Source organism: Oncorhynchus tshawytscha, linkage group LG28 (assembly GCF_018296145.1).
Source record: "Oncorhynchus tshawytscha isolate Ot180627B linkage group LG28, Otsh_v2.0, whole genome shotgun sequence".
Lineage (NCBI taxonomy): Eukaryota > Metazoa > Chordata > Actinopteri > Salmoniformes > Salmonidae > Oncorhynchus > Oncorhynchus tshawytscha.
The window spans coordinates 32,442,437-32,466,568 of NC_056456.1; the positions used below are offsets into that span (position 1 = coordinate 32,442,437).

The 24,132-nt window shown below is 42.2% G+C and overlaps 1 protein-coding gene across 1 annotated transcript; it reads left to right on the forward strand.

The window, feature by feature from the left end:
• Positions 1 to 14,477: 14,477 nt before the first annotated feature.
• Positions 14,478 to 17,348, forward strand: LOC112227088 (growth arrest and DNA damage-inducible protein GADD45 alpha). Its single transcript, XM_024391925.2, has 4 exons — positions 14,478 to 14,652; positions 15,342 to 15,443; positions 15,753 to 15,969; positions 16,469 to 17,348. The coding sequence occupies exons 1-4, from the start codon at positions 14,603 to 14,605 to the stop codon at positions 16,580 to 16,582; spliced, it is 483 nt and encodes a 160-aa protein (XP_024247693.1). The 5' UTR covers positions 14,478 to 14,602; the 3' UTR covers positions 16,583 to 17,348.
• Positions 17,349 to 24,132: the final 6,784 nt, after the last annotated feature.

Below are 24,132 nucleotides of genomic sequence, written 5' to 3' on the forward strand. Positions count from 1 at the left end.
GCTGAAACAAAGTCATAGATGCACATACTTAAGCAATAATACATGAGAGGCCATGTGTTATGACATTTTTATCATGGCTGTAACATGTTCATTGACCACCACAGCCATGATAAAAATGTTGTAACACATGGACTTAAGTGTATTATTGCTTTTATAGAAAGGGTTACCAGCATTAAAATGCAAGAATCTTTCCCAATTTTTATCAAATCGTGATGCTACATTCACTAACAATGGTTGTCAAGTGCAATTTTAGGTGTTCTCTGGTTGTTAGTTCTATTAGTATTGACTGCCATGTAAAGTGCTGGTTGATAGTTCCACAACTTTTCAGGTTGCTATGGAAGCTCTACCCACCTTGCTAGCTTGCCTATTACACAGCTAACACCATCACTTCAGACTGAAGCTGGAAAGATAGCAAACTAGCTGCATTTCGTTACGTTTAACCTGTTTTTCTATTGACATTTCTTTGAAAAATGTCAATAAAAATGATGCTTATTCATGATTTCGACTGACTGAGAAAAGCTGCCTGTCTGTCTTGTCCCAACTCCCGACACCTTCATTACTAAGGAACACCGTAGAGATCTAAAGTTTATAAATTGCATGGTTGGGCAGTGGATCTGTCTACATAGTTGTTGTAGTAGTAGTAGTAGTAGTAGCACATTGCGAGGTAACAATGGCATTTTTCATGAACCTGGCAATGTGTGTGTTGTGCAGGATGGGCAGGACAGACGAACAATGGGAATTCCAAACCACCCGTTGCATAATAGACTATTAGGCTACAACTGAGATAGGTTGGAAACATACTGCATGACAGACCATGTATTGGGAACATATATTATCTAGCATTTGTCAATTTAATGTGGACATAATCATGGCCGCAAACCCAAGAGCTTTGTCATAGAGACATATGGGTAGACTATCTAGTCCAAATGCCCCATCAGAATCCTCCCTCTCTCCCATTGGTTAAAGGTCAAGTTAAAGCTGGGAAGGAAGTATATCTGCAGGAGAACCCAGATCCACCTGGGTGCCACAGTAACAACAGGGCAGCGAACCACAACCGAGCAGGGGGAGGGAGGGCTGGGGAGGCGACCACTGAGCTGGTCGATTATCTCTGAGATCTGGCTACTGCAGGCCCCCAGGCCTGGCCTTATAGCAGCTCACCATAAAAACAAAAATAACAAAAAAAACAAGACATCACCATAGCAACACCCACCCGTAGCACACACTCCAGTAGGTATATTTCACTGGCCATCCCCAAAGCCAACACCTCCTTTGGCTGCCTTTCCTTCCAGTTCTCTGCTGCCAATGACTGGAACGAATTGCAAAAATCACTGAAGCTGGAGACTCATATCTCCCTCACTAACTTTAAGCATCAGCTGTCAGAGCAGCTTACCAATTACTGCACCTGTACACAGGCCATCTGTAAATAGACCACCCAATGACCTCATCCCCATATTGTTATTTATTTTTCTTGCTCTTTTACACCCCAGTATCTCTACTTGCACATCATCATCTGTCACTCCAGTGTTAATGCTAAATTGTAATTATTTTGCCACTATGGCCTATTTATTGTCTTACCTCACTAATCTTACTACATTTGCACACACTGTACATATATTTTTCTATCGTGTTATTGACTGTATGTTTGTTTATCCCATGTGTAACTCTGTGTTGTTGTTTGTGTCGTACTGCTTTGCTTTATCTTGGCCAGGTCTCAGTTGTAAATGAGAACTTGTTCTCAACTGGCCTACCTGGTTATGTAAAAGGTGAAATAAAAATAAATAAATAAAAATTACTGCCTCCCCTGGTCTGGTAGGAAAACAGTGTACCAACCATGGGTGTGTGTATTTTGCATTTGAGTAATTTACGCTATCCAGAGCGACTTACAGTTAGTGCATTCATCTTAAGATAGCTAGGTGGGACAATCACATATCTCAGTCATAAACCACAATTCCAACCACAGTTTTTATGTGAGGGAAGTCATATCGTATTAAAAAAAATCACAACAGCTGTGATGGAAACAGGAAGTTTCGGTGTAATTTTATAAATGCCAACAGATAATTTGTTCGTTCTATATGGTGGGATCTGTTTGTGTCTGTAAAATGTATTATGTGGGAAATGTCGGAGGAAATGCCATTATGCGTAAATATGGGTACTGGGATTATTTAAGATACTCTTTGATGAGGGTTTCAGATGTTTTCGGGAATATGGACAGGGACTGGATTGCTCAGATCTGTAATGCTCAGGTATTTACTTTACAGGAATAAGAGAGGTAGAGAAGGGAAGCCAGGTAATGTCCTGCTGTGTAGAGTAGGTGGTATACAAGTATTATGTCCGTTTTTCAGTGCCTAAATTTGACTTGAAGCTGTTTGTAACGCATAACACTTTCAACAGATCCACTGTGGACCAGGGTCAGTCCTCGTTCTCTCGCTGACAAAGAGAGCCTCTTTTAGTAGGAGCCCAGGACAAACTGGCTTCATCTCTCCACTTATCCTCTTGGGTGTTTTTCAACTCGCCTTACGGTGACAAAGAGAGCCTCTTTTAGTAGGAGCCCAGGACAAACTGGCTTCATCTCTCCACTTATCCTCTTGGGTGTTTTTCAACTCTGCGGTGAGAGAGAGAGCCTCTTTTAGTAGGAGCCCAGGACAAACTGGCTTCATCTCTCCACCTATCCTCTTGGGTGTTTTTCAACTCGCCTTGCGGTGAGAGAGAGAGCCTCTTTTAGTAGGAGCCCAGGACAAACTGGCTTCATCTCTCCACCTATCCTCTTGGGTGTTTTTCAACTCGCCTTGCGGTGAGAGAGAGAGCCTCTTTTAGTAGGAGCCCAGGACAAACTGGCTTCATCTCTCCACCTATCCTCTTGGGTGTTTTTCAACTCGCCTTGCGGTGAGAGAGAGAGCCTCTTTTAGTAGGAGCCCAGGACAAACTGGCTTCATCTCTCCACCTATCCTCTTGGGTGTTTTTCAACTCGCCTTGCGGTGAGAGAGAGAGCCTCTTTTAGTAGGAGCCCAGGACAAACTGGCTTCATCTCTCCACCTATCCTCTTGGGTGTTTTTCAACTCGCCTTGCGGTGAGAGAGAGAGCCTCTTTTAGTAGGAGCCCAGGACAAACTGGCTTCATCTCTCCACTTATCCTCTTGGGTGTTTTTCAACTCGCCTTGCGGTGAGAGAGAGAGCCTCTTTTAGTAGGAGCCCAGGACAAACTGGCTTCATCTCTCCACTTATCCTCTTGGGTGTTTTTCAACTCGCCTTACGGTGACAAAGAGAGCCTCTTTTAGTAGGAGCCCAGGACAAACTGGCTTCATCTCTCCACTTATCCTCTTGGGTGTTTTTCAACTCGCCTTGCGGTGAGAGAGAGAGCTGGCACTTGATGGTCGGTAGGCTGCATGGCTGTGGCTCTCGGTCTCCAAGACGGGATTTGGATTGTTCTGCACTGCTGTGATTCAGAGGGGTTACTGGTGCGGGGGGGTTAGCGTATAGAGTATCTTTATACAGTAATTTTAATGAAAAGTGCATAGATACATAACCTCTTTTACAAATCTATTGCAATTGTATATTGGACAACTTTGTGATTACTCAACTTGGACAACGTTTTCTGTTCCAATAGTAAACATACTTAATGACATTTAAAGTAAGTTTGATTGTAACTTTCATGGCTAGTTATATGGTTGTGCATTATACAACTGTTGTTTATTTGACTGTAGTTGAAATGAAGTGTTACCCATACTAACTGACAGTTTGTATGCATCTTAAATACTCTTTTCTTTTAGTATTTTATCTGCCACTCTTTTAGACTCCTTTGCAATTCTGGCCAGGCTTATGGCTGCATCTTCTCTGATAATTGAAGAATCTTTTGTTATTATCTGTTTTCATTTGGAAATCTTACATTTGAAGACATAAAACTCTAAGACTTGGCTGTGTTGGCCAACTCTGGGCTAAAGTTATTTTCTCTTAAAGTAGTTTAGTTTCTTTGAAAGTCCTACTAATTAAAATTGTCCATCTGTCTCATTCCATTATAATGCAATTGATAAGGGAAGTTATACCTTGTCAAAAAAGTGATATACTTTCGGTGAAAATCAGACAATAGAACCTCAATAGTATTCTGTACTGTAGTTAGCTACTTGTAAAACTACAAACAGTTTGCTGTGTGTCTGAATATGCCTATTTCCCGTGGTGTGCACATTTGACCGTAACACATACAAACTAAATGTATTTTACAGACGGGGATCTGAAAATGAGCGCAGTTATCCATCTTGGAAAGTCCCTTTCATTTCCTCTTCTTCTGATACGGAGCTCAGTACTGACGATTATTTCCCCCCTTCCTTAGACTCTCACAAACACAGTCCCAGATCTTACTGTCCTTCTCTCTTCTCTCTATCCTGACCTCTGTCCCCTCTCTCCTCCTCCACACTCGGCCCTTCTCTCACGTCATTAAATGTCCTGTCTGCCTGTGTATACTATCTGTCCCTTGTGGCGCTCTATGCTAAATTCCATCATTAAAACCCATTACCCAGCTATCAAAACCCCCTTGTAATTCCAGCTAATGATCTAATTTCTCTAAGTGTCACCCGTGTCAGTCAGCAGCAGGGCGCCGGCAAACGTCCAAAGGGGTCTGGTCAGAGTACCCCATACCCCTTCCCTCCACCCATACCCCTTCCCTCCACCCATACCCCTCCCCTCCACCCATACCCCCTCCACCCATACCCCTCCCCTCCACCCATATCCCTCTCCTCCACCCATACCCCTCCCCTTCACCCATACCCCTCCCCTCCCCTCATACCCCTCCCCTCCACCCATACCCCTCCCCTCCCCTCCATCCATACCCCTCACTCCCTCTCTCCTCCACCCACACCCCTCCCCTCCACCCATACCCCTCCCCTCCATCCATACCCCTCCCTCCATCCATCCCTCTCTCCTCCACCCATACCCCTCCCCTTCACCCATACCCCTCCCCTCCATCCCTCTCTCCTCCACCCATACCCCTCTCCTCCACCCATACCCCTCCCCTCCATCCATCCCTCTCTCCTCCATCCATACCCCTCCCCTCCACCCATCCCTATCTCCTCTATCTATACCCCTCCCCTCTATCAATCCCTCTCTCCTCAATCCATACCCCTCCCTCCACCCATACCCCTCCCCTCCATCCATACCCCTCCCTCCATCCATCCCTCTCTCCTCCACCCATACCCCTCTCCTTCACCCATACCCCTCCCCTCCATCCCTCTCTCCTCCACCCATACCCCTCTCCTCCACCCATACCCCTCCCCTCCATCCATCCCTCTCTCCTCCATCCATACCCCTCCACTCCACCCATCCCTATCTCCTCCATCTATACCCCTCCCCTCTATCAATCCCTCTCTCCTCCATCCATACCCCTCCCCTCCACCCATACCCCTCCCCTCCATCCATACCTCTCCCTCCATCCATCCCTCTCTCCTCCACCCATACCCCTCCCCTCGATCCATACCCCTCCCCTCCATCCATACCCCTCCCCTCCACCCATACCCCTCCCCTCCATCCATACCTCTCCCTCCATCCATCCCTCTCTCCTCCATCCATACGCCTCCCCTCCACCCATACCCCTCCCCTCCATCCATCCCTCTCTCCTCCATCCATACCCCTCCCCTCCACCATCCCTATCTCCTCCATCTATACCCCTCCCCTCTATCAATCCCTCTCTCCTCCATCCATACCCCTCCCCTCCATCCATACCCCTCACCTCCATCTATACCCCTCCCCTCCATCCATCCCTCTCTCCTCCAAAAAGAGGTTAGAGAAATCAGTGGCCTACCAAAAATTACACGACAGGGTGGCGAGGGATAGTGTGTGTGTGTACGTGCGTGCGTGCGTGACTGCTCAAATATTCCACTTTTAATAGCTAGGCCAGATCAACTAGGGGCCTGATTTTGGTAAAACGAAAAGGTGGGAAAAAGAGAGAGCCAGGTAAGAGGGAGAAATGCCTGCTGTTTGACAAGAGGCCATTCTAAATCCCATACACATCCATCATAAGTGAAGGTTTATGTACTCTGAAGGGGCGATAATAGCATTTAGCATTTTCACACAGCTTCCTGTCGTCTGGATTTGAGGGGTGAAGAAAGTGGGGTAGAGGACACGGGTCGTTTCTTTTCCCTCCTTCCTCCTCTTCCTCACAGTCTCCTTCCTCCTCCACATAGGTTCCTTCCTCTCCTCTCCCACTCTTCGGGAAATCATTCCCTGAATTGGAAAAGGGGCCCTGGGGCCACCGGGGCGCCCAGTCACTCGTTTTTTCAAAGTGGATAATTGACTACCTTCGCCTGGTAATTTGTCGCCTGCATATGCCAGCTAATACATCAGTGGGAGAGAAGCCCACACACTCTAACCTCACACACACACACACATAGGGCCCAGCCCCCCCCTTACCAAAGAGCCAGGAGCTGGGAATGAGAAGAGGGTTTGAAGTGGTGGAGGAAAAACCTGAGATGATACATGGGCCCATTGTGGCATAATGACTCCCAAATACCTTTAAGCAGAGCAGAGTGTAAACCTGTATCTATACTAATCTGGGAGGAAATATGACTGTTTACACATTAAACGGGACTGCAAAAGAACCAGCTGTAGAATTAATTGAGCAATCAGGACATTGGAAAGAAATGTTGTACATGGCCTCTCTATTGCCGAGACCACATTTATCATCGCTGAGCTGGCGGTCCCATTCTTTTATGTTTACCCCCCTCCTCTCACTTACTGTTTTAATGTACCCCCATCACCAAACAGATTAGGATTATTGCGACAAAACAAAGGTATTTTATATGTTTTCAATTGCGGTGTCAGTACCTGATGTATTTATCATGTGTTTTCCCGAGACCTTTTCTCTTCAACTTTCACATCATGCTCAACGGAGGGAATGGAGTTACAGTGTTTAAAGTCAGTGATTATTGTTAATGCCATACTTGAGGTAGTTTTTAGACACATCTATATATATATAATATATATATATAAACTTATATTTTTATTGATCCGTCTTTCGGATGGGACGTTAAACGGGTGTCCTGACTCTCTGAGGTCATTAAAGATCCCATGGCACTTATCGTAAGAGTAGGGGTGTTAACCCTGGTGTCTTGGCTAAATTCCCCATCTGGCCCTCAAACGATCACGGTCACCTAATAATCCCCAGTTTACAATTGGCTCATTCATCCCCCTCCTCTCCCCTGTAACTATTCCCCAGGTCGTTGCTGTAAATGAGAACGTGTTCTCAGTCAACTTACCTGGTAAAATAATGAATAAATAAAATAATGAATAGTTATTATGTTTGTTCATCTTTATGTAGGTACACTTATTAATGTGCTCATAAAGTATACATTTAGCATGTCACCTTTCATTTGTATTGTGCAGGCTACTGTAGATTTGAAAAATATTTGTTTTGTATTTTGTATCTGCCTTTACATTTCTTTCTATGCAATTCCTCAGCTAATAGTTCAAAAAACGTGTCTATTTTTATTTAGTTAAATCCTTGTCTCTATTTCTATGATATCCCTTACATAACATTTTCAGTAGTGTTTGCCTCTACAGATGCAGTATCTTAATTTGATCACCATGAGACAGGCAAACTTACTTGCAAAACAGGACCTACAGATGTAGCATCTTACTTTGATCAACATGAGACAGGCGAACTTAAATGCAATACAGGACTTGTAAAACGTGTCGTGTATTTGAGGTTTAAAAAGGCTTCTGAAGTTTTTAATTTACACTTTGACATTTCAGACTTGATTTTCCCTTACGAAAAATATATCAACCCCTACAAAAATGTCCATTAATTATAATCCACATAATAATTCACATTTCCTATTGCTGCAGGATTATTTTCCTGCTGTAGCAAACTGGCTCAAATGACGATCCTACATCTGCTACCACTAATATAGCACAAGTTAAGGTAGAAGTGGTGGTGGTCGTGCAGTACAATGGCGTGATTTATCATCTGATGGTCCTGTGTGGAAGCATATTATTCTCCCTCTCTCTGGTGTAAAGAGGTGTAGGCTCCAGGCCCCAGTTTTTACCTTGCCCTTGTTCCAGGCTGCGGGCTGGAGGAGAGACTAAAGTAAGAATGGGGCCACTGGCACCTCAAGGGTACTGTAGCTACTACAGCTCCCTGCTTAGAGCGGAGCTTGGAGCTTTTGCCCATTACAAAAACTCCCTGAGGTTCATTAGACTCATAATAGCTTTTAGTTTGATATAGCACGCAAGGGTTCCCTTCAGTAATTACATTCATCTGACGCACTCTCATATTTTTATTGTATGCATTTCCCATGTAAGGTAAGGGCTGCTCAATATCCCACAATAGTATACATAATATACTGTATACACATTACTCTAGGGTTTTCATTTTCACAATAGAAAATATCAAATTTCCATTGTGACGGTATTACAAAATGTTTTCTTTTAGGTATAGTACTATTCGCCTACACAGTCTACTGGTAATGATTTCATCATTTCCAAATAATGTATTTGTTTTAATAATAAAAAATGACAATAGTAATGTGTAAATGTGTAACCAAATGACCACGGAAATGAAGGTATAGGTAGGCAAGAAGCGGTAAAGCTGAATATTCTCTGAGAAAAAGAATGGCTTCAAAAGACCAAGACTACAGGAAAAGAAGGACCGAGCACGCCCCCATTCTCATCGACGGGGCTGTAGTCTACATCAACAACAAAATAACATGGTCCAAGCACACCAAGACAGTCGTGAAGACGACAAAACCTATTCCCAATCAGGAGACTGAAAAGATTTGGCATGGGTCCTCAGTATCCTGACTGCATTACTGCCTGGTATGGCAAAGGCTCGACCTCCGACCGTAAAGCACTACAGAGGGTAATGCATACGTCCCAGTACATTACTGGGGCCAAGCTTCCTGCCATCCAGGACCTCTATACCAGGTGGTGTCAGAGGAAGGCCCTACAAATGGTCAAAGGCTCCAGCCACCCTAGTCATAGACTGTTCTCTCTGCTACCGCATCGCAAGCTGTACCAGAGCCCCCAAGCCTAGGTCCAAGAGACTTTAATAATTCTACCTACAATATACACCTGCATATCACCTCAATTACCTCGACTAACGCACATTGACTCTGTACCGGTATACCCTGTATATAGCCTCGCGATTGCTTTTTACTGCTGCTCTTCAATCATTTGTTACTTTTATTTCTTATTCTTATTCTTTTTTTTACTGCATTGTTGGTTATGGGTTGTAAGTAAGCATTTCACTGTAAGGTCTACCTACACCTATTGTATTCTATTGTATTCTGTATACCACATGTGCCAAATACAATTTGATTTGATCAACGTTGTTTTCAGGGACTGTTAATGCTGCTGCTCTCTGGTCAATGAAGCTCTAGCTTCCTCTAGTGTATAAAAAAGGACGCTACAAGACAAGACATTTAAATACTAAATAAAAAACTCAAACTATCAGAGCTGCCAACTCATGCATTGTCCGTGAAACACACGCTTTTCACCCACTTCTCACGCTCTCAAGGAACACGTCTTATACCTCACACATTGAAAAGTACTGCTTTTGGTTTTCTAATTAGTCCATTGTGTAGTCAGCGCGTTAACTTTTCAACTGTGCTCCAAATAGTTTTGAAATCGGAGCATCTTCGCCTGATATTGAACATCACGAACCTCCATCATTGTCCTGTATTGCCACAGCACTGTGAACCGTGGCACATTAAAGCATATGATTGGTCTAGTTATGTAAAGGATCAAGGGGACTGGATGCGTGTTTTAAAGAAACGCCCCTCAAGACTAGAGTGGAGATGAATAGAAAACGTTCTCTGGAGTTTAGTAATCTGCTGTCTAGACCGGGTGCGTCCTCGTGCGCCAATGCGCGCATATTGATTTTGTACATCCACACCAGGCGATCCAAGACAGCAGGTTGAAATATCAAAACGAACTCTGAACAAACTATATTAATTTGGGGACAGGTAGAAACACATGAAACATGCATGGACACGTTTCTAGCTAATTTGTCCTGAGATACAAACATTGGGATGTTATTTTACCTGAAATGCACAAGGTCTGTTTTTTCTGGATCTTTGTAGAATTGTGACCCATTTTGAGTCACACAAAATCGTGTGTTCTCTACTCTGATATTTAATCCACAGATAAAAGGGGAACCCTATTTTATTTATCCTTTAAGAGCCAGAAGCTGCCAGCAGCAGCCTAGTGGTTAGAGTGTTGGGCTGGTAACTGAAAGGTTGCTGGATCAAATCCCTGAGCTGACAAAGTAAACATCTGTAATTCTACCCCTGAACAAGGCAGTTAACCCACTGTTCACCAGTAGGCTGTTATTGTGAAAAACAACAACAATGTGTTCTTAACTGATTTGCATAGCTTAAAAAAGGTAGAAGTCTCCTGTGGACTTGACATGTTGGTTGGCAACCAACTTTAAGGTGCATTACCACCAACTGGACTGGAGTGTGGACCTCAGTTCATCTTTCAATCACCCATGTGGGTATATGCTCCTAAAAACCAATGAGGAGATGGGAGAGGTGGGACTTGCAGTGCATCAAGCATCAAAAATAGAATCAAGTTCTATTTTAGCTCCTGGCTACGCAGACTCTCGTTGAAGCGCTCTGGCAGTTCAGATGAAATGATTGAATAACATCTATGTGTACATTTATTTGGTGCGCAACGCGAGCGGTGTGGTCAGCATGTAAGAAGAGAGCCCCGTAGTGCTGTTTTATGCACAATGTTGTCAACAAAATGGGGTTGCTGTTACTCCTGTCCCTATTGCAGAATGTAGCCTTTTGAAGTCGATTTAATCCACATTTAGCATTTAGACCCCTTGTTTGTTGATTGTCATTTAGGCTGTGACAACGCAAAGGCAGCAGGCAGAAAGACCTACATTATGTTTTAGCAAGGAAGTTAGGTAGGGTGATCTGATTTGTAACTATGACAATAATTTTGTCAAACAGATTGTGAACCCAAAAGTGTACATTTGAATCTAGATTGGGGACAATAAATATATAAATCATTGGGTTAGGGTGTACGAGCAGATTTCTGTCATCTTGTCGACGGGACATTTTATAATCTATTTACTTGACTTAGTCTGATCAGTGGAACAATTCTTAGTTGTAACAATGGACTAAAATATAGGGTGATTACGGTGCTCGTCAGCAAGAACACTACTGATATTCCCCACACTTATTGTATTATTCCACTTCATCCATATTTTGCCGGTGTAATCTGCATATTTGAAATCTGATATGCCTACCTGTGTCCGGAAATGCATTATTTGAGGTTATGTATTTTTGTAGCCATTCATGGACAGTTTTGAATAAGTCATACAAATAAGCATTGGATATTAAATGCTCCAGGAATCAAATATAATTGTTGCCATTTTAGTATTGTGTACATGCTAGGCAGAGATGGTAGGGGACTCACAACTCATAAACACAACACATTTTAGTATTGTGTACATGCTAGGCAGAGATGGTAGGGGGACTCACAACTCATAAACACAACACATTTTAGTATTGTGTACATGCTAGGCAGAGATAGTAGGGGGACTCACAACTCATAAACACAACACATTTTAGTATTGTGTACATGCTAGGCAGAGATAGTAGGGGGACTCACAACTCATAAACACAACACATTTTAGTATTGTGTACATGCTAGGCAGAGATGGTAGGGGACTCACAGCTCATAAACACAACACATTTTAGTATTGTGTACATGCTAGGCAGAGATGGTAGGGGGACTCACAACTCATAAACACAACACATTTTAGTATTGTGTACATGCTAGGCAGAGATAGTAGGGGGACTCACAACTCATAAACACAACACATTTTAGTATTGTGTACATGCTAGGCAGAGATAGTAGGGGGACTCACAACTCATAAACACAACACATTTTAGTATTGTGTACATGCTAGGCAGAGATAGTAGGGGGACTCACAACTCATAAACACAACACATTTTAGTATTGTGTACATGCTAGGCAGAGATGGTAGGGGGACTCACAGCTCATAAACACAACACATTTTAGTATTGTGTACATGCTAGGCAGAGATGGTAGGGGGACTCACAGCTCATAAACACAACACATTTTAGTATTGTGTACATGCTAGGCAGAGATGGTAGGGGGACTCACAGCTCATAAACACAACACATTTTAGTATTGTGTACATGCTAGGCAGAGATGGTAGGGGACTCACAGCTCATAAACACAACACATTTTAGTATTGTGTACATGCTAGGCAGAGATGGTAGGGGGACTCACAGCTCATAAACACAACACATTTTAGTATTGTGTACATGCTAGGCAGAGATGGTAGGGGGACTCACAGCTCATAAACACAACACATTTTAGTATTGTGTACATGCTAGGCAGAGATGGTAGGGGGACTCACAGCTCATAAACACAACACATTTTAGTATTGTGTACATGCTAGGCAGAGATAGTAGGGGGACTCACAGCTCATAAACACAACACATTTTAGTATTGTGTACATGCTAGGCAGAGATGGTAGGGGGACTCACAGCTCATAAACACAACACATTTTAGTATTGTGTACATGCTAGGCAGAGATGGTAGGGGGACTCACAGCTCATAAACACAACACATTTTAGTATTGTGTACATGCTAGGCAGAGATGGTAGGGGACTCACAACTCATAAACACAACACATTTTAGTATTGTGTACATGCTAGGCAGAGATGGTAGGGGGACTCACAACTCATAAACACGTCATATTTTGTCTATGTAGCGTAAAATGATGGCAAGGATCTTCAACTAGTAGGCATAAACCACCTGAATATTGATATTCATTCTATTTTTCTTGAAGGTCTGGTGATTATGAGAAATGTATTGTTATAACAACAAGAATATTTTCAAACACCCAGCACTTGGGAAACATAGATCAGGGGCGGTCAACCTTCCTGGAGTACAAGCAGGATTTTCTTTCAGCCCTATTTTAAAGAGAGAGTTCACCCAAATTACAAAATGTTTGTGTCATTACCTTGAAAGCAGTCTATGAACAAGCAGACTGCAATCTATGATTTGATTGCCCACTGCCATCAAGCATTAATATAAAAATGTCCTTGTTGTAGTGGTAACCCTCCCCTGCATGTGCTGCATACAACTTTCCACCTGAGAACAGGGCTTAATCCCTGCTTCCAACCTTCCCACTGTTTCTCTCATTTGCCATATCTCATTTCACTACTGTTTGAATAAAGTGTCAAACCACCCAAAAATCTAATGGTAAGTTGTTGAATTTTGAAGTCATGTCAAAAACCTTGAATTGCAATAAATTAGCTTTAAAACATAGCAAATCTCCCTCCAAGCTTTCTTCAAACTTTGGCAGCCCTGTTTTCATTATATTACTTTGTACACCAGTTGATACTAAAGTCCCATAGAAAACCATGAAAGGTTTAACTCTCCTGGCCTCAAGTGCTGTTCAGCCATTGAAGCTTCCTTGGGGGCAATGACATGAAATTTGATACCACCTGAACTCATTCACCCAGGTATGCATTGACATCAAATAGGCTGTCAAATCCAGATGACAAAAATACAAAATGTGTAAAGATGACTATATAGAAGAAAAGGAGCGGGGTTTGAAACAGATAAAATTGGCATAATAGATTGCATGCATTGTAGTAGTAGCATATACTTCACACGATTCTCACCCGTCTCCCGCAAATATTTTGTAGGCTACTCTCTCCTCCAGATGTCGCGGTTTCGCAAGCTCTGCCGAATGTCCAATCAGAAACGGTTTGCGTCTCGTTGCTATGTCTTCACACCCGGCTCTTTCTTATGACAGGTGAGTTTGCAGAATTTTCCTAGCAAAATACAGGTCAACATATCCTCGCATTGTAGTCCATTTCAATTTTCAATAACACAATTGAAATATTTGTTTATTCTGGTTGATGAACTTGACTTCTTGACACACGTCCTCCTATGATGTTTAGCATACAGAGTAGCCTCTTGATACGACTCTTTACTTTTCATCGTGTGTCATGTTCTTCACACCCTTTGGATAATACTTACTATACGTGTTTGTGTATGTGGGCATACCATCTGTAGGTTACTGAAGCAAATGTTCACAGACCAGATATAGCACAAGTAGGCTGCTACATGCTGTCTTGTGTTCTGTTTCCAAATGCACAAATAAACACGGACAGATAGGAATGCAATAAAGCATTCGCATCAAAATAACTTTTTCAAGACCTCTTTCGTTTATCTTGAATAACTAAATAACCCTTCACATTTTGACTGGCTTCATAACATGCTTACACCACCTCAGATACAGGTCATGCAACTGCTGAGGCAGACCACGCCTCTCTAAAATCGTGTTCCAATCAGAATATCTCATTACTGTTGCTACCAGTGGTTGCTACTCATTTTACAGCCATTCCCTATTTAGAACGGTCTTGGTAAATTAGCATGTGGCCAATGATCTCAAGTATGCAAATGTTCGACATAACCCCAAATCGCCAATAATATCTGCGTGTACAGCAGATGAGTTGCTTCATTTTCAACAGCGAACGATAAACGGAGTATAGTGACAAAAAAATCGCTAGCACAAAAAGTGATATATCAGCAAGCAATATCATTGTTTCAAATTGGATTTTATGTGCAAGATGACATTTGAGGAACTAAGTGGGGAATATTCTACAGAAAGGTAAACTATAATTTTAAGCGCTTTTGCATTTGCCAATGTTGTCAGTACAATTTGTGAGTGACTGTTCTCTGTCACTTGGCCATCAAGCCATGCATGCATTCAATTTACCAAAAAGAATGCGCAAAACTTAAATGTAATTTTATTCAGATATTGAACTACAGTTAACTTGACCCCAAACTTTGATATTGTTTACTTTGTTAACTAGCTAGGTAACAGTAGCTTGGCTTGGTTGAGCTTTATGCAATATTTGAATATGTAGCTAGCTAACGCCAGCTTTTCTGTTCAGCTCACTTACTGTTTAGCCTACTGTAAATGCCGGTGTCGGGTCACTTTAGGGTAGCACACTTTTGACATGAACTAAAAGCTTCAGTGTATTCGACTATCAATGTACTCATCATACAATAATATTAAGTCAATTATGGAGTGACATGCACCGAAAATCAAACGCGATTTCAGAGTTTCAACTTGCAAATCAGTCATTTTTACTCGCAACTAGCACAAGGTAAGTAGCTACCTAGCTAATGCTAGTATACCAAAGCCGGCGCCTGCTTTTGGCTGTAATTTACCAGGCTGATAGATTAGCCCTGGCATGGCCTCCTTTTCAAGAAGTTGAGCTTTGGCCATGAATATGTGAAAGTTGATGTGAATTTGATGTTAGTTCTAACAATTAGTTCCTTTCGCTGTTGTAGGATGGATACAGTGACAAAAGCCTTGGAAGAGGTTCTCTCATCAGCATTACCCCAAGGATGCATAACAGTAGGGGTCTATGAAGCAGCTAAATCATTGAATGTGTAAGTAGGCTTCGCTTCATTAAAATCAATTAAAGTTGCAATGATGTAGTTTTTGTCTATGCATGCCTGTTTTAGAATGTCTGCAATTTGGGGGCAGGTAGTCTAGTGGTTAGAGCATTGGGTCAGTAACCAAAAGGTTGCTGGATTGAATCCCTGAGCTGACATGGTAAAAATCTGCCATTCTGCCCCGGTAGGCCATCATTGTAAATAAGAATTTGTTCTTAACTGACTTGCCTAGTTAAAAAAATGTTTTAAATTCATGCGCTATTACTGCGTTACTAACCATTTGTCTGTTATTTTCTTCAACAGAGATCCAGATAATGTGGTTCTGTGCATCCTGGCTACAGATGACGAGGATGTAAAGGACGTGGCCCTTCAGATCCACTTCACCCTGATCCAGGCATTCTGCTGTGAGAATGACATCAACATCCTGCGAGTGAACAACACCAGGCGTCTGGCAGAGATCCTTGGAGGGGGAGGGAAACAAGGGGGAGAGCCCATGGACCTGCACTGTGTCCTGGTCACTGTAAGTATCCATTTCCACTAATATACACTAAAATATGTTAAATGTAGACTTCAAAGGGACTTTCAAACAGACCAGGGTGCTAAAAATGTCTCCAACGTTTATTTGATTTTAATACTAATATACTAATATACACTAATATACACTAAAATATGTTAAATGTAGTCTTCAAAGGGACTTTCAAACAGACCAGGGTGCTAAAAATGTCTCCAACGTTTATTTGATTTTACTGATGCACTTGAGACACTCATGCTCTGAACTTGTCAGAACACACCCAGTAATTACTCACTCCTTGAGTCCTGTAGCGCACCACTCAGTCTTGATATCTAGACTTGCCGCTTGTGGGATTTTCATTTAGGCAAATAACTGAATTGCTCATAGTCTTGAAACCCCCAGGTTTCTATCTATTCCATTGTCATGTTAGGCCTACATGTCATAAAACAGGCATTTGGATCCTTGTGCCACTATTGACTCATTCTCTCTTTTTCTCTTGTCTGTGCAGAGCCCACACTCCTCGTCCTGGAAAGACCCAGCCCTGAGCAAAGTGAACCGCTTCTGCAGGGAGAGCCGCTGCATGGACCAGTGGGTGCCCATCATCAACCTCCCAGAGCGCTGAAGGGTCCCCCCCCCCAACAGCAAGGCCTGCAAAGTACTCTCTCTGAACAGGAGTAGTGTAATCCCTGATGGACACACTACCCTGGGGAAATTCCTGATGGAGGAAAAACAAGATAAACGACCACAAAATAAGGCATTTCGAGAAGAAAAAAAGATCAGACCCTGCCATCTAGATGGGATACAAAAGAGGATGGTTTCCACTGGGCTGGTGGAGTTAAACTCTCAGCTATGGCAGTCGAGGCGAGATGAGGCACATTTTATGTTCGGTCACGAGACCGAAACCGACGTCTGTGCTTTTTAACAGAAGATGGACACACTGTACAGAAGGATAAAAGCATATATGGCAGAGCACTTCACCTTGTGGGGACTTTAAAGAGGGAATAGCAACAAAAGTAGGCACTGTTGTTAAGAGGACCATGGCCTTGGCGTCTCTCTGCAGAAACAGAGCACTTGTAGAAACACTGGACTTTTGCAATTTCATTTTTTATTCACACTGTTGATGTTGTCTTTACTTTTGTTTTGTAATTATTTAAAAAGGGAAGGGCTAAATATCTAATGAATATTCAAGATACTATGCATTCAGTCAGTGTTTCCAATGCCAAATGTTTTTTACTCAAGTGAAAAGTTCTTTTTTTTACAGTTAAGTTATTTCTTATGATATTTAAATGTATTTATATTAGCAATTTTTTACCATTATCTATATGAAAATCTCTGCAAAAGCACAAATGTATTATTGTGGTCAATAAAACATATTTTTGGAGCCAGAACTCGATGGTCTTTCTCATTCATTTTTTTTCAACATTTCTGGAAATGTAACAAAGCTAGTTGAACTTTGACCCCACAACATTTGTATAGGGAATCACATGCGATCATGGAGGTCACACTAGGCTCTATGCACTCAGTGACATCCTCTTGCCAGGTGACAATAGCCCCACCCCCACCACGCTTTGTCAGCATGATCGTGCTCATTCATCCGTATGCCTTCCCCTTTTCATCGTCCTGAATTCAGCCCACGGGTAAGCTGAGAGCCCTTCCTGCATACCTCTTTGAATGCCTCACACCTACCTGCTGCCTCGCTAGGAAAAGTACTGCACGTGTGCAAAGTGCACCCACAGTGCTCACGTGCACATTTGACAATCCAGGTTTCTGCGTAGTACACACACGCGTTGATTGTCCACTTGCATGCAGAACTATCTGCTGAACAAGACAATAGTGAGTGCTCAGGTGAATAAAGGTAGAATGGAAACAGAAACACTTGACTGCTTCAACTAATAGAGCATATCCAGGGGAACATAGTACATATCAATCGCGTCAAATAACAAACATATTACAAAACCTCTGCTGAGTGAGGTTATAGCGTAAACTTTCCCCCAATTATCAAACACATGCTGCTTGCGAGGACTCTGTTTGAGCCGGTTGCTGTTTATTAGCATTTCGCACGGAAGGTGCGGTAGAGAGCGCATGACTTTACGCCCTTGGAGAGTTGTGTAAGGTAGACACTGCCGTGCGTGTAGGTTGTATAACACGCTCTCCCCCAGTCCTTCCTCTACATGCTTACAGGTGACGCTGGCGTTGGGTGTGGATGATGTCAGAGCTGATGCAAGGCAGGCTTTCCCCTGGTTTGTCATGATCACAAGAGCTTGTCACCTTTGCACAGGAAAACAACGTTTCATTGTAGATGGCTTTAATTATCTTCTAGAATGTGTTTAATGATTAACAACTCCAATATTGCTCATATTTTTATTGGTGTTTTTTAATCGTTTTTCATATTTTCTTACTCTGACTGCAAATAATTTACATGGATTCTATGATATTTTCATCAATAATAATGTATATTATATATTAATAACACGACTGGGTAGACCCTCCCAACAGCACTGTGTTAAAGGTTACCATGTCGTAACTTAGGTGTGTGACGACCAGTTGAGGGTGTGACACTGATGTCATGTGGTATTGTGTTGGTGGTGTTTGGGGGAAAGGTTAGATACAAGTAGGGGAGGTGTGATGTAAGGTTTATGTTGGTACTGGAGGAGTTCAAGTCAGTCACAGGAGGAATTTTACATTCCCCAGCCCTTAGTAACTACACAACCGGCTCCTTGGGTATCCCTGTGTTTTCCGGTTATTACCATCGACATACGCAAAAGTTGTATAGGGGGTTTAAGAAGGTTGTATAGGACAATACATACTCAGGTCATCAAAATAATCTGAATCATATTTTTCACTCAATGTAATACAGATTACTCAACAGATTACACTCAACATGTTACTCTCAACATGTTACACTCAAATGTTACTCTCAACAGATTACACTCAACATGTTACTCTCAACAGATTACACTCAACATGTTACTCTCAACAGATTACACTCAACAGATTACTCTCAACAGATTACACTCAACATGTTACTCTCAACAGATTACACTCAACATGTTACTCTCAACAGATTACACTCAACATGTTACTCTCAACAGATTACACTCAACATGTTACTCTCAACAGATTACACTCAACATGTTACTCTCAACATGTAACACTCAACAGATTACACTAATAATACAATACATATTGCAGAATATCAGTGTATATAACTAGAGAAAATAAATCAAATACAATTGCTGAATAAATTGTGTAACAACAGTGTAACAACATCCTGAGGGAACACTCGGGGTAGTAGACAGTAGATCAGATGTCATGGTTTGGCATGGTCCACTGCACTGCTGAATGGGGGTGAATGAGTGGCTCGGCCTAACCGAGGGGCTGTGCGGGGGTGGGACCACCAACAGTGCAGAGGACTGTGCTGGGATGGGTTCAACGCTGCCCCCCTCCCTCCCCATCTCCCACACATCAGCACATTCCAACACACTGACACTGTGACTGCCAGGCTTTCACCAAGGGAGGCACGCGGTCAGTGGGCCTGCCAGGCCTTAGCAATGTGCCCACCAGGCTCGCCCTGGAACACAATGACATTGTGCTTGCCAGGATTACACTGTGTGCTTCGCGTCCAATACGCCTGCTTTGCACCGATATCAATACACTGTTACTGGGCAGCCAGGCTTCTGCAGGACACGGCGCCTAAAGACATCCACAGTAAAAGACTGTACTTACTGTGGCTTTCCCAGCTGCAGAGATAAACCATGTGCAAGAGAGAACAATATCTAAAATGTGTCATGTATACTCCCTCTCCGGCCTCTAGGTCATCAGGCTGCTGATTATCCTGCACACCTGTCACCATCGTCTCGCGCACCTCATGACACTCACCTGGACTCCATCAAATCAAATTTATTTGTCACATACACATGGTTAGCAGATGTTAATGCGAGTGTAGCGAAATGCTTGTGCTTCTAGTTCCGACAATGCAGTAATAACCAACAAGTAATCTAACTAACAATTCCAAAACTACTGTCTTATGCACAGTGTAAGGGGATAAGAATATGTACATAGAGATATATGAATGAGTGATGGTACAGAGCAGCATAGGCAAGATACAGTAGATGGTATCGAGTACAGTATATACATATGAGATGAGTATGTAAACAAAGTGGCATAGTTAAAGTGGCTAGTGATACATGTAATTACATAAGGATGCAGTAGATGATATAGAGTACAGTATATACGTATACATATGAGATGAATAATGTAGGGTATGTAAACATTATATTAGGTAGCATTGTTTAAAGTGGCTAGTGATATATTTTACATCATTCCCCATCAATTCCCATTATTAAAGTGGCTGGAGTTGAGTCAGTGTGTTGGCAGCGGCCACTCAGTGTTAGTGGTGGCTGTTTAACAGTCTGATGGCCTTGAGATAGAAGCTGTTTTTCAGTCTCTCGGTCCCAGCTTTGATGCACCTGTACTGACCTCGCCTTCTGGATGATAGCGGGGTGAACAGGCAGTGGCCTGGGTGGTTGATGTCCTTGATGATCTTTATGGCCTTCCTGTAACATCGGGTGGTGTAGGTGTCCTGGAGGGCAGCTCCTTGATTACCTTCCCGATATCTGTCGCTCCCCTTGGTTCTTTCCTCAGGTATTATTGACTCTGTTTTCATGTTGGTGCGTTGTTTGTATAACCTGTTTATTGTTTATTTTATTTATTAAAACACTCCCTGAACTTGCTTCCCGACTCTCAGCACACTCGTTACAAGATGTCTCTTTTGGTTACTATCCAACATTTTCCTCATACTGAATTTTTTCTTTTTTTTACCCACTAGCTGCCCGAAGACAAGGTCAGAAAATAAAGGGGAACAAGCTTCAGGCTTACAAATCCTTAAAATAGCGCCTCATCTCTCGATAAGTGGAAACCAGGGTTTCAGCACCTATTTTTAGCTCTCTCCAGTTCATTGGCCCAGACGGCCGTGGGCCGAGGCCTATTCTAGTCTCACCATGGTGAGGTATAAACACATGTTCGCTGGACCCCACGTAATGAGAGGAAACAAGGCTAGGCTATAGATAACTCACAGTAGCTTTCTTTAGGCCACATGGCTGGAGTTGAATCAAACTGTTGAGCTTGGTCTGCATCCCCTTTGTACAGATGTAGGATCTTGTTGCTGGAGAACTTTCCTGCAATGCAAAACTTATAGTGTATTTTAGCTAGTAATTTCCACTTAGAATTTTGAGACTTGATTTTCCCTTACCAAAAATGTATCAACCGCTACAAAAATGTCCATTAATTATAGTCCACATAACCTGTAACTGCAGGATTATTTTCCTGCTGTAGCAAACTGCCTCAAATTAAGACCTGTATTTGTTAATTATTCCCTTTAGATATGAGTGATATTGAATGCTGCATTTTAATAATACGTTTCAATTCATTGTTAGATTGTCTTAACATAATGGGAACAATGGATTCTTGCACGTGGTAGTATAATTACATTTTTTGTCATTTAGTAGATGCTCTTATACAGTGTATACATTTTTTGTGCTTTTTCACAGTGGTCCCTCAAACCACAACCCTGGCTTTGCTAGCGCCTTGATCTACCAACTGAGCCACACCGGACCATATTACCCACCATCAGACTAACAATCAAGTGAGAAAAGTGAGGAAGTAACAAAAATAAAGAAGCAGAGGAGACAAGGTGCAATTATAAATCTATGTTTAATAACAACAGGAAAGACTGTACTCAGCAGAGAGAGAGAGAAACAAAGGCTCCATCACTTGATATAATGAACAAAACCACATACAGATGTCTTTAATCCACCAGGTTCACACTGTCTTCACAGAGGGTCAGGGAAAGGTCACGTACGAGTCTCACAAAGTTATATAAAGGCCATTGCTGGTATGCTGGTTGAATCAGAATTGTCTGGTGATGTCACACAAAGTAACAGTAGCCAGATTTAGCATATTAGAGAGATACACTGTCAGAGAGAAAAGTAGTTGAGATACAATTGTCATCGCTCAAGAATTCATAATGGGTTACTGGGTCTCCCTGTCTCTGATTTCAAGACCTTTATGATGAATGAAGTACCTTTTGGAGGGAGGTTAACACAAACATTACAAACAGTAGCACCAGGTGTATACAATCAGACATTTTCTTTTCTCTTCTGCTAGTGACAAGACGATGGCACGATTCAGTTAGAAATCACAGGAAATCAGCACAGAAAGATCCATTTCATTTAACAAATAAAAAAATAATAATCTTCACACCACAATGCAAACACTTGTAAGGCTTTGTGAATGCAAACATAATTATACTTTCCAACCTATCTGTGCTAACCACATCGATACAGCTGGTTCGTTTTATCGAGACATGTTCCCAACAGCTAACTGACAGGGCATACGGGACATTCTATTTTTTACTGTTCAATAGGACAGAGTTTCCCAAACTTGGTCCTGCCCCCCCAAATACGATACTTAGTATTATCACAGGACATTGGGGTCAGCTTCAAATCAACGTGGTCTCAGAGCATTTAGTATTATTCTGTTTGTAAATTGAGACACTCCATTTAGTATGATATGTGTTAATTTGTGGATGTCCATCATCAGTTTTTGATGATATGTTACGAATTCCAATTTGTTGTGGTTAACGTTGGTTAGGTGGCTAACATTAGCTAGCTGGCTAACGTTAGCTCTAGGGCTTAGGGGTTAAGGTTAGGAGTTGGACTAAAAGGGTTAAGGTTAGGGTTAGGGGAAGGGCCAGCTAAAAGGGTTAGGGTTAGCTAATATGCTAAGTAGTTGTAAAATAGCTAAAAAAGTAGTAAGTAGTTGCCAAGTTGCTAAAATGCTTAATTTGTCCGTGATGAGATTAAAGCATGCAACCTTTGTGTTGCTAGACATTCGCATTATACGCCTATCCCATCCCATCCCAACCAACCAACCTCCTTTTGTTTTTGCCTTAACTAACTTTCTATCTTATGTAACCATACCAAAGGTAACATGCCATATACTATAATGAATAAAATATAAATGCAACATGCAACAATTTCTTGAGTTCAATTTCTTTTGTTGAGTTACAGTTCATACAAATAAATCAGTCAATATGAATACATTCATTAAGCCATAATCTATGGATTTCATATGACTGGGCAAGGGCGAGGCCATGGGTGGGCCTGAGAGGGGATAGGCCCACCCACTGGGGAGCCAGGCCCAGCCAATCAGAATTAGTTTTTCCCCACAGACAGAAATAGTCCCCCCTTTCTCCTCTGACGATCCCGCAGATGAAGAAACCAGATGTGGAGGTCCTGGGCTGGTGTGGTTACAAGTGGTCTCCGGTTGTGAGACCGGTTGGACGTACTGCCATTCTCTAAAAGGATGTGGGAGGTGGCTTATGGTAGGTAACAGCTCAGTCAGCATGTCAATTGCACGCTCCCTCAAAACTTGAGAATTGTGCAATTGCGTTGTGTGACCAAACTGCACATTTTAGAGTGGCCTTTGATTGTCCCCAGCACAAGGTGCACCTGTGTAATGATCATGCTGTTTAATGAGCTTCTTGAAATGCCACACCTGTCAAGTAGATTGATTATCTTGACAAAGGATACATGCTCACTAACAAGGGTGTAAACAATTTTTTGCACATAATTTAAGAGAAATTCCTTTTTTGGGCGTAGGGAAATATCTCAGGGATTTTAATTTTCGGCTCATGAAACATGGGACCAGCCCTTCACATGTTGCATTTATATTTTTGTTCAGTGTAATTTGAGTGTTCCGGATGTACGTTTACTATGTTCCTTCTAGTCTATGAGACCAGTCTGCTCAAATACATGGTATAGTGCACATAGTTGGAGTGAAAATAATTTATTACACCATTAATAACAACCCATGTGCCAAGCTGGTGCACCTCCTATGGTCTCTCCCAACAGAATACTTGTACCTGAACCCCCTCCTTAAAATACCAACCTATACATTGTTTACATGATTACTATCGTAAATATGTTAAGGTGACTTGGCTCACAGTGTTCTGTTATGTAACACCTGGTTTAAATGGCTGGGTGGAGTGCTGTATACTGAGGTTGTGAATTACCTGTCTTAAAATTGGCAGTGAGTTAAAATATCCTCAGCACTAATCAAAAACTTATGCTCTTTACATTAATAGAAGGTTGAGGGCTCTGATGATGTCTA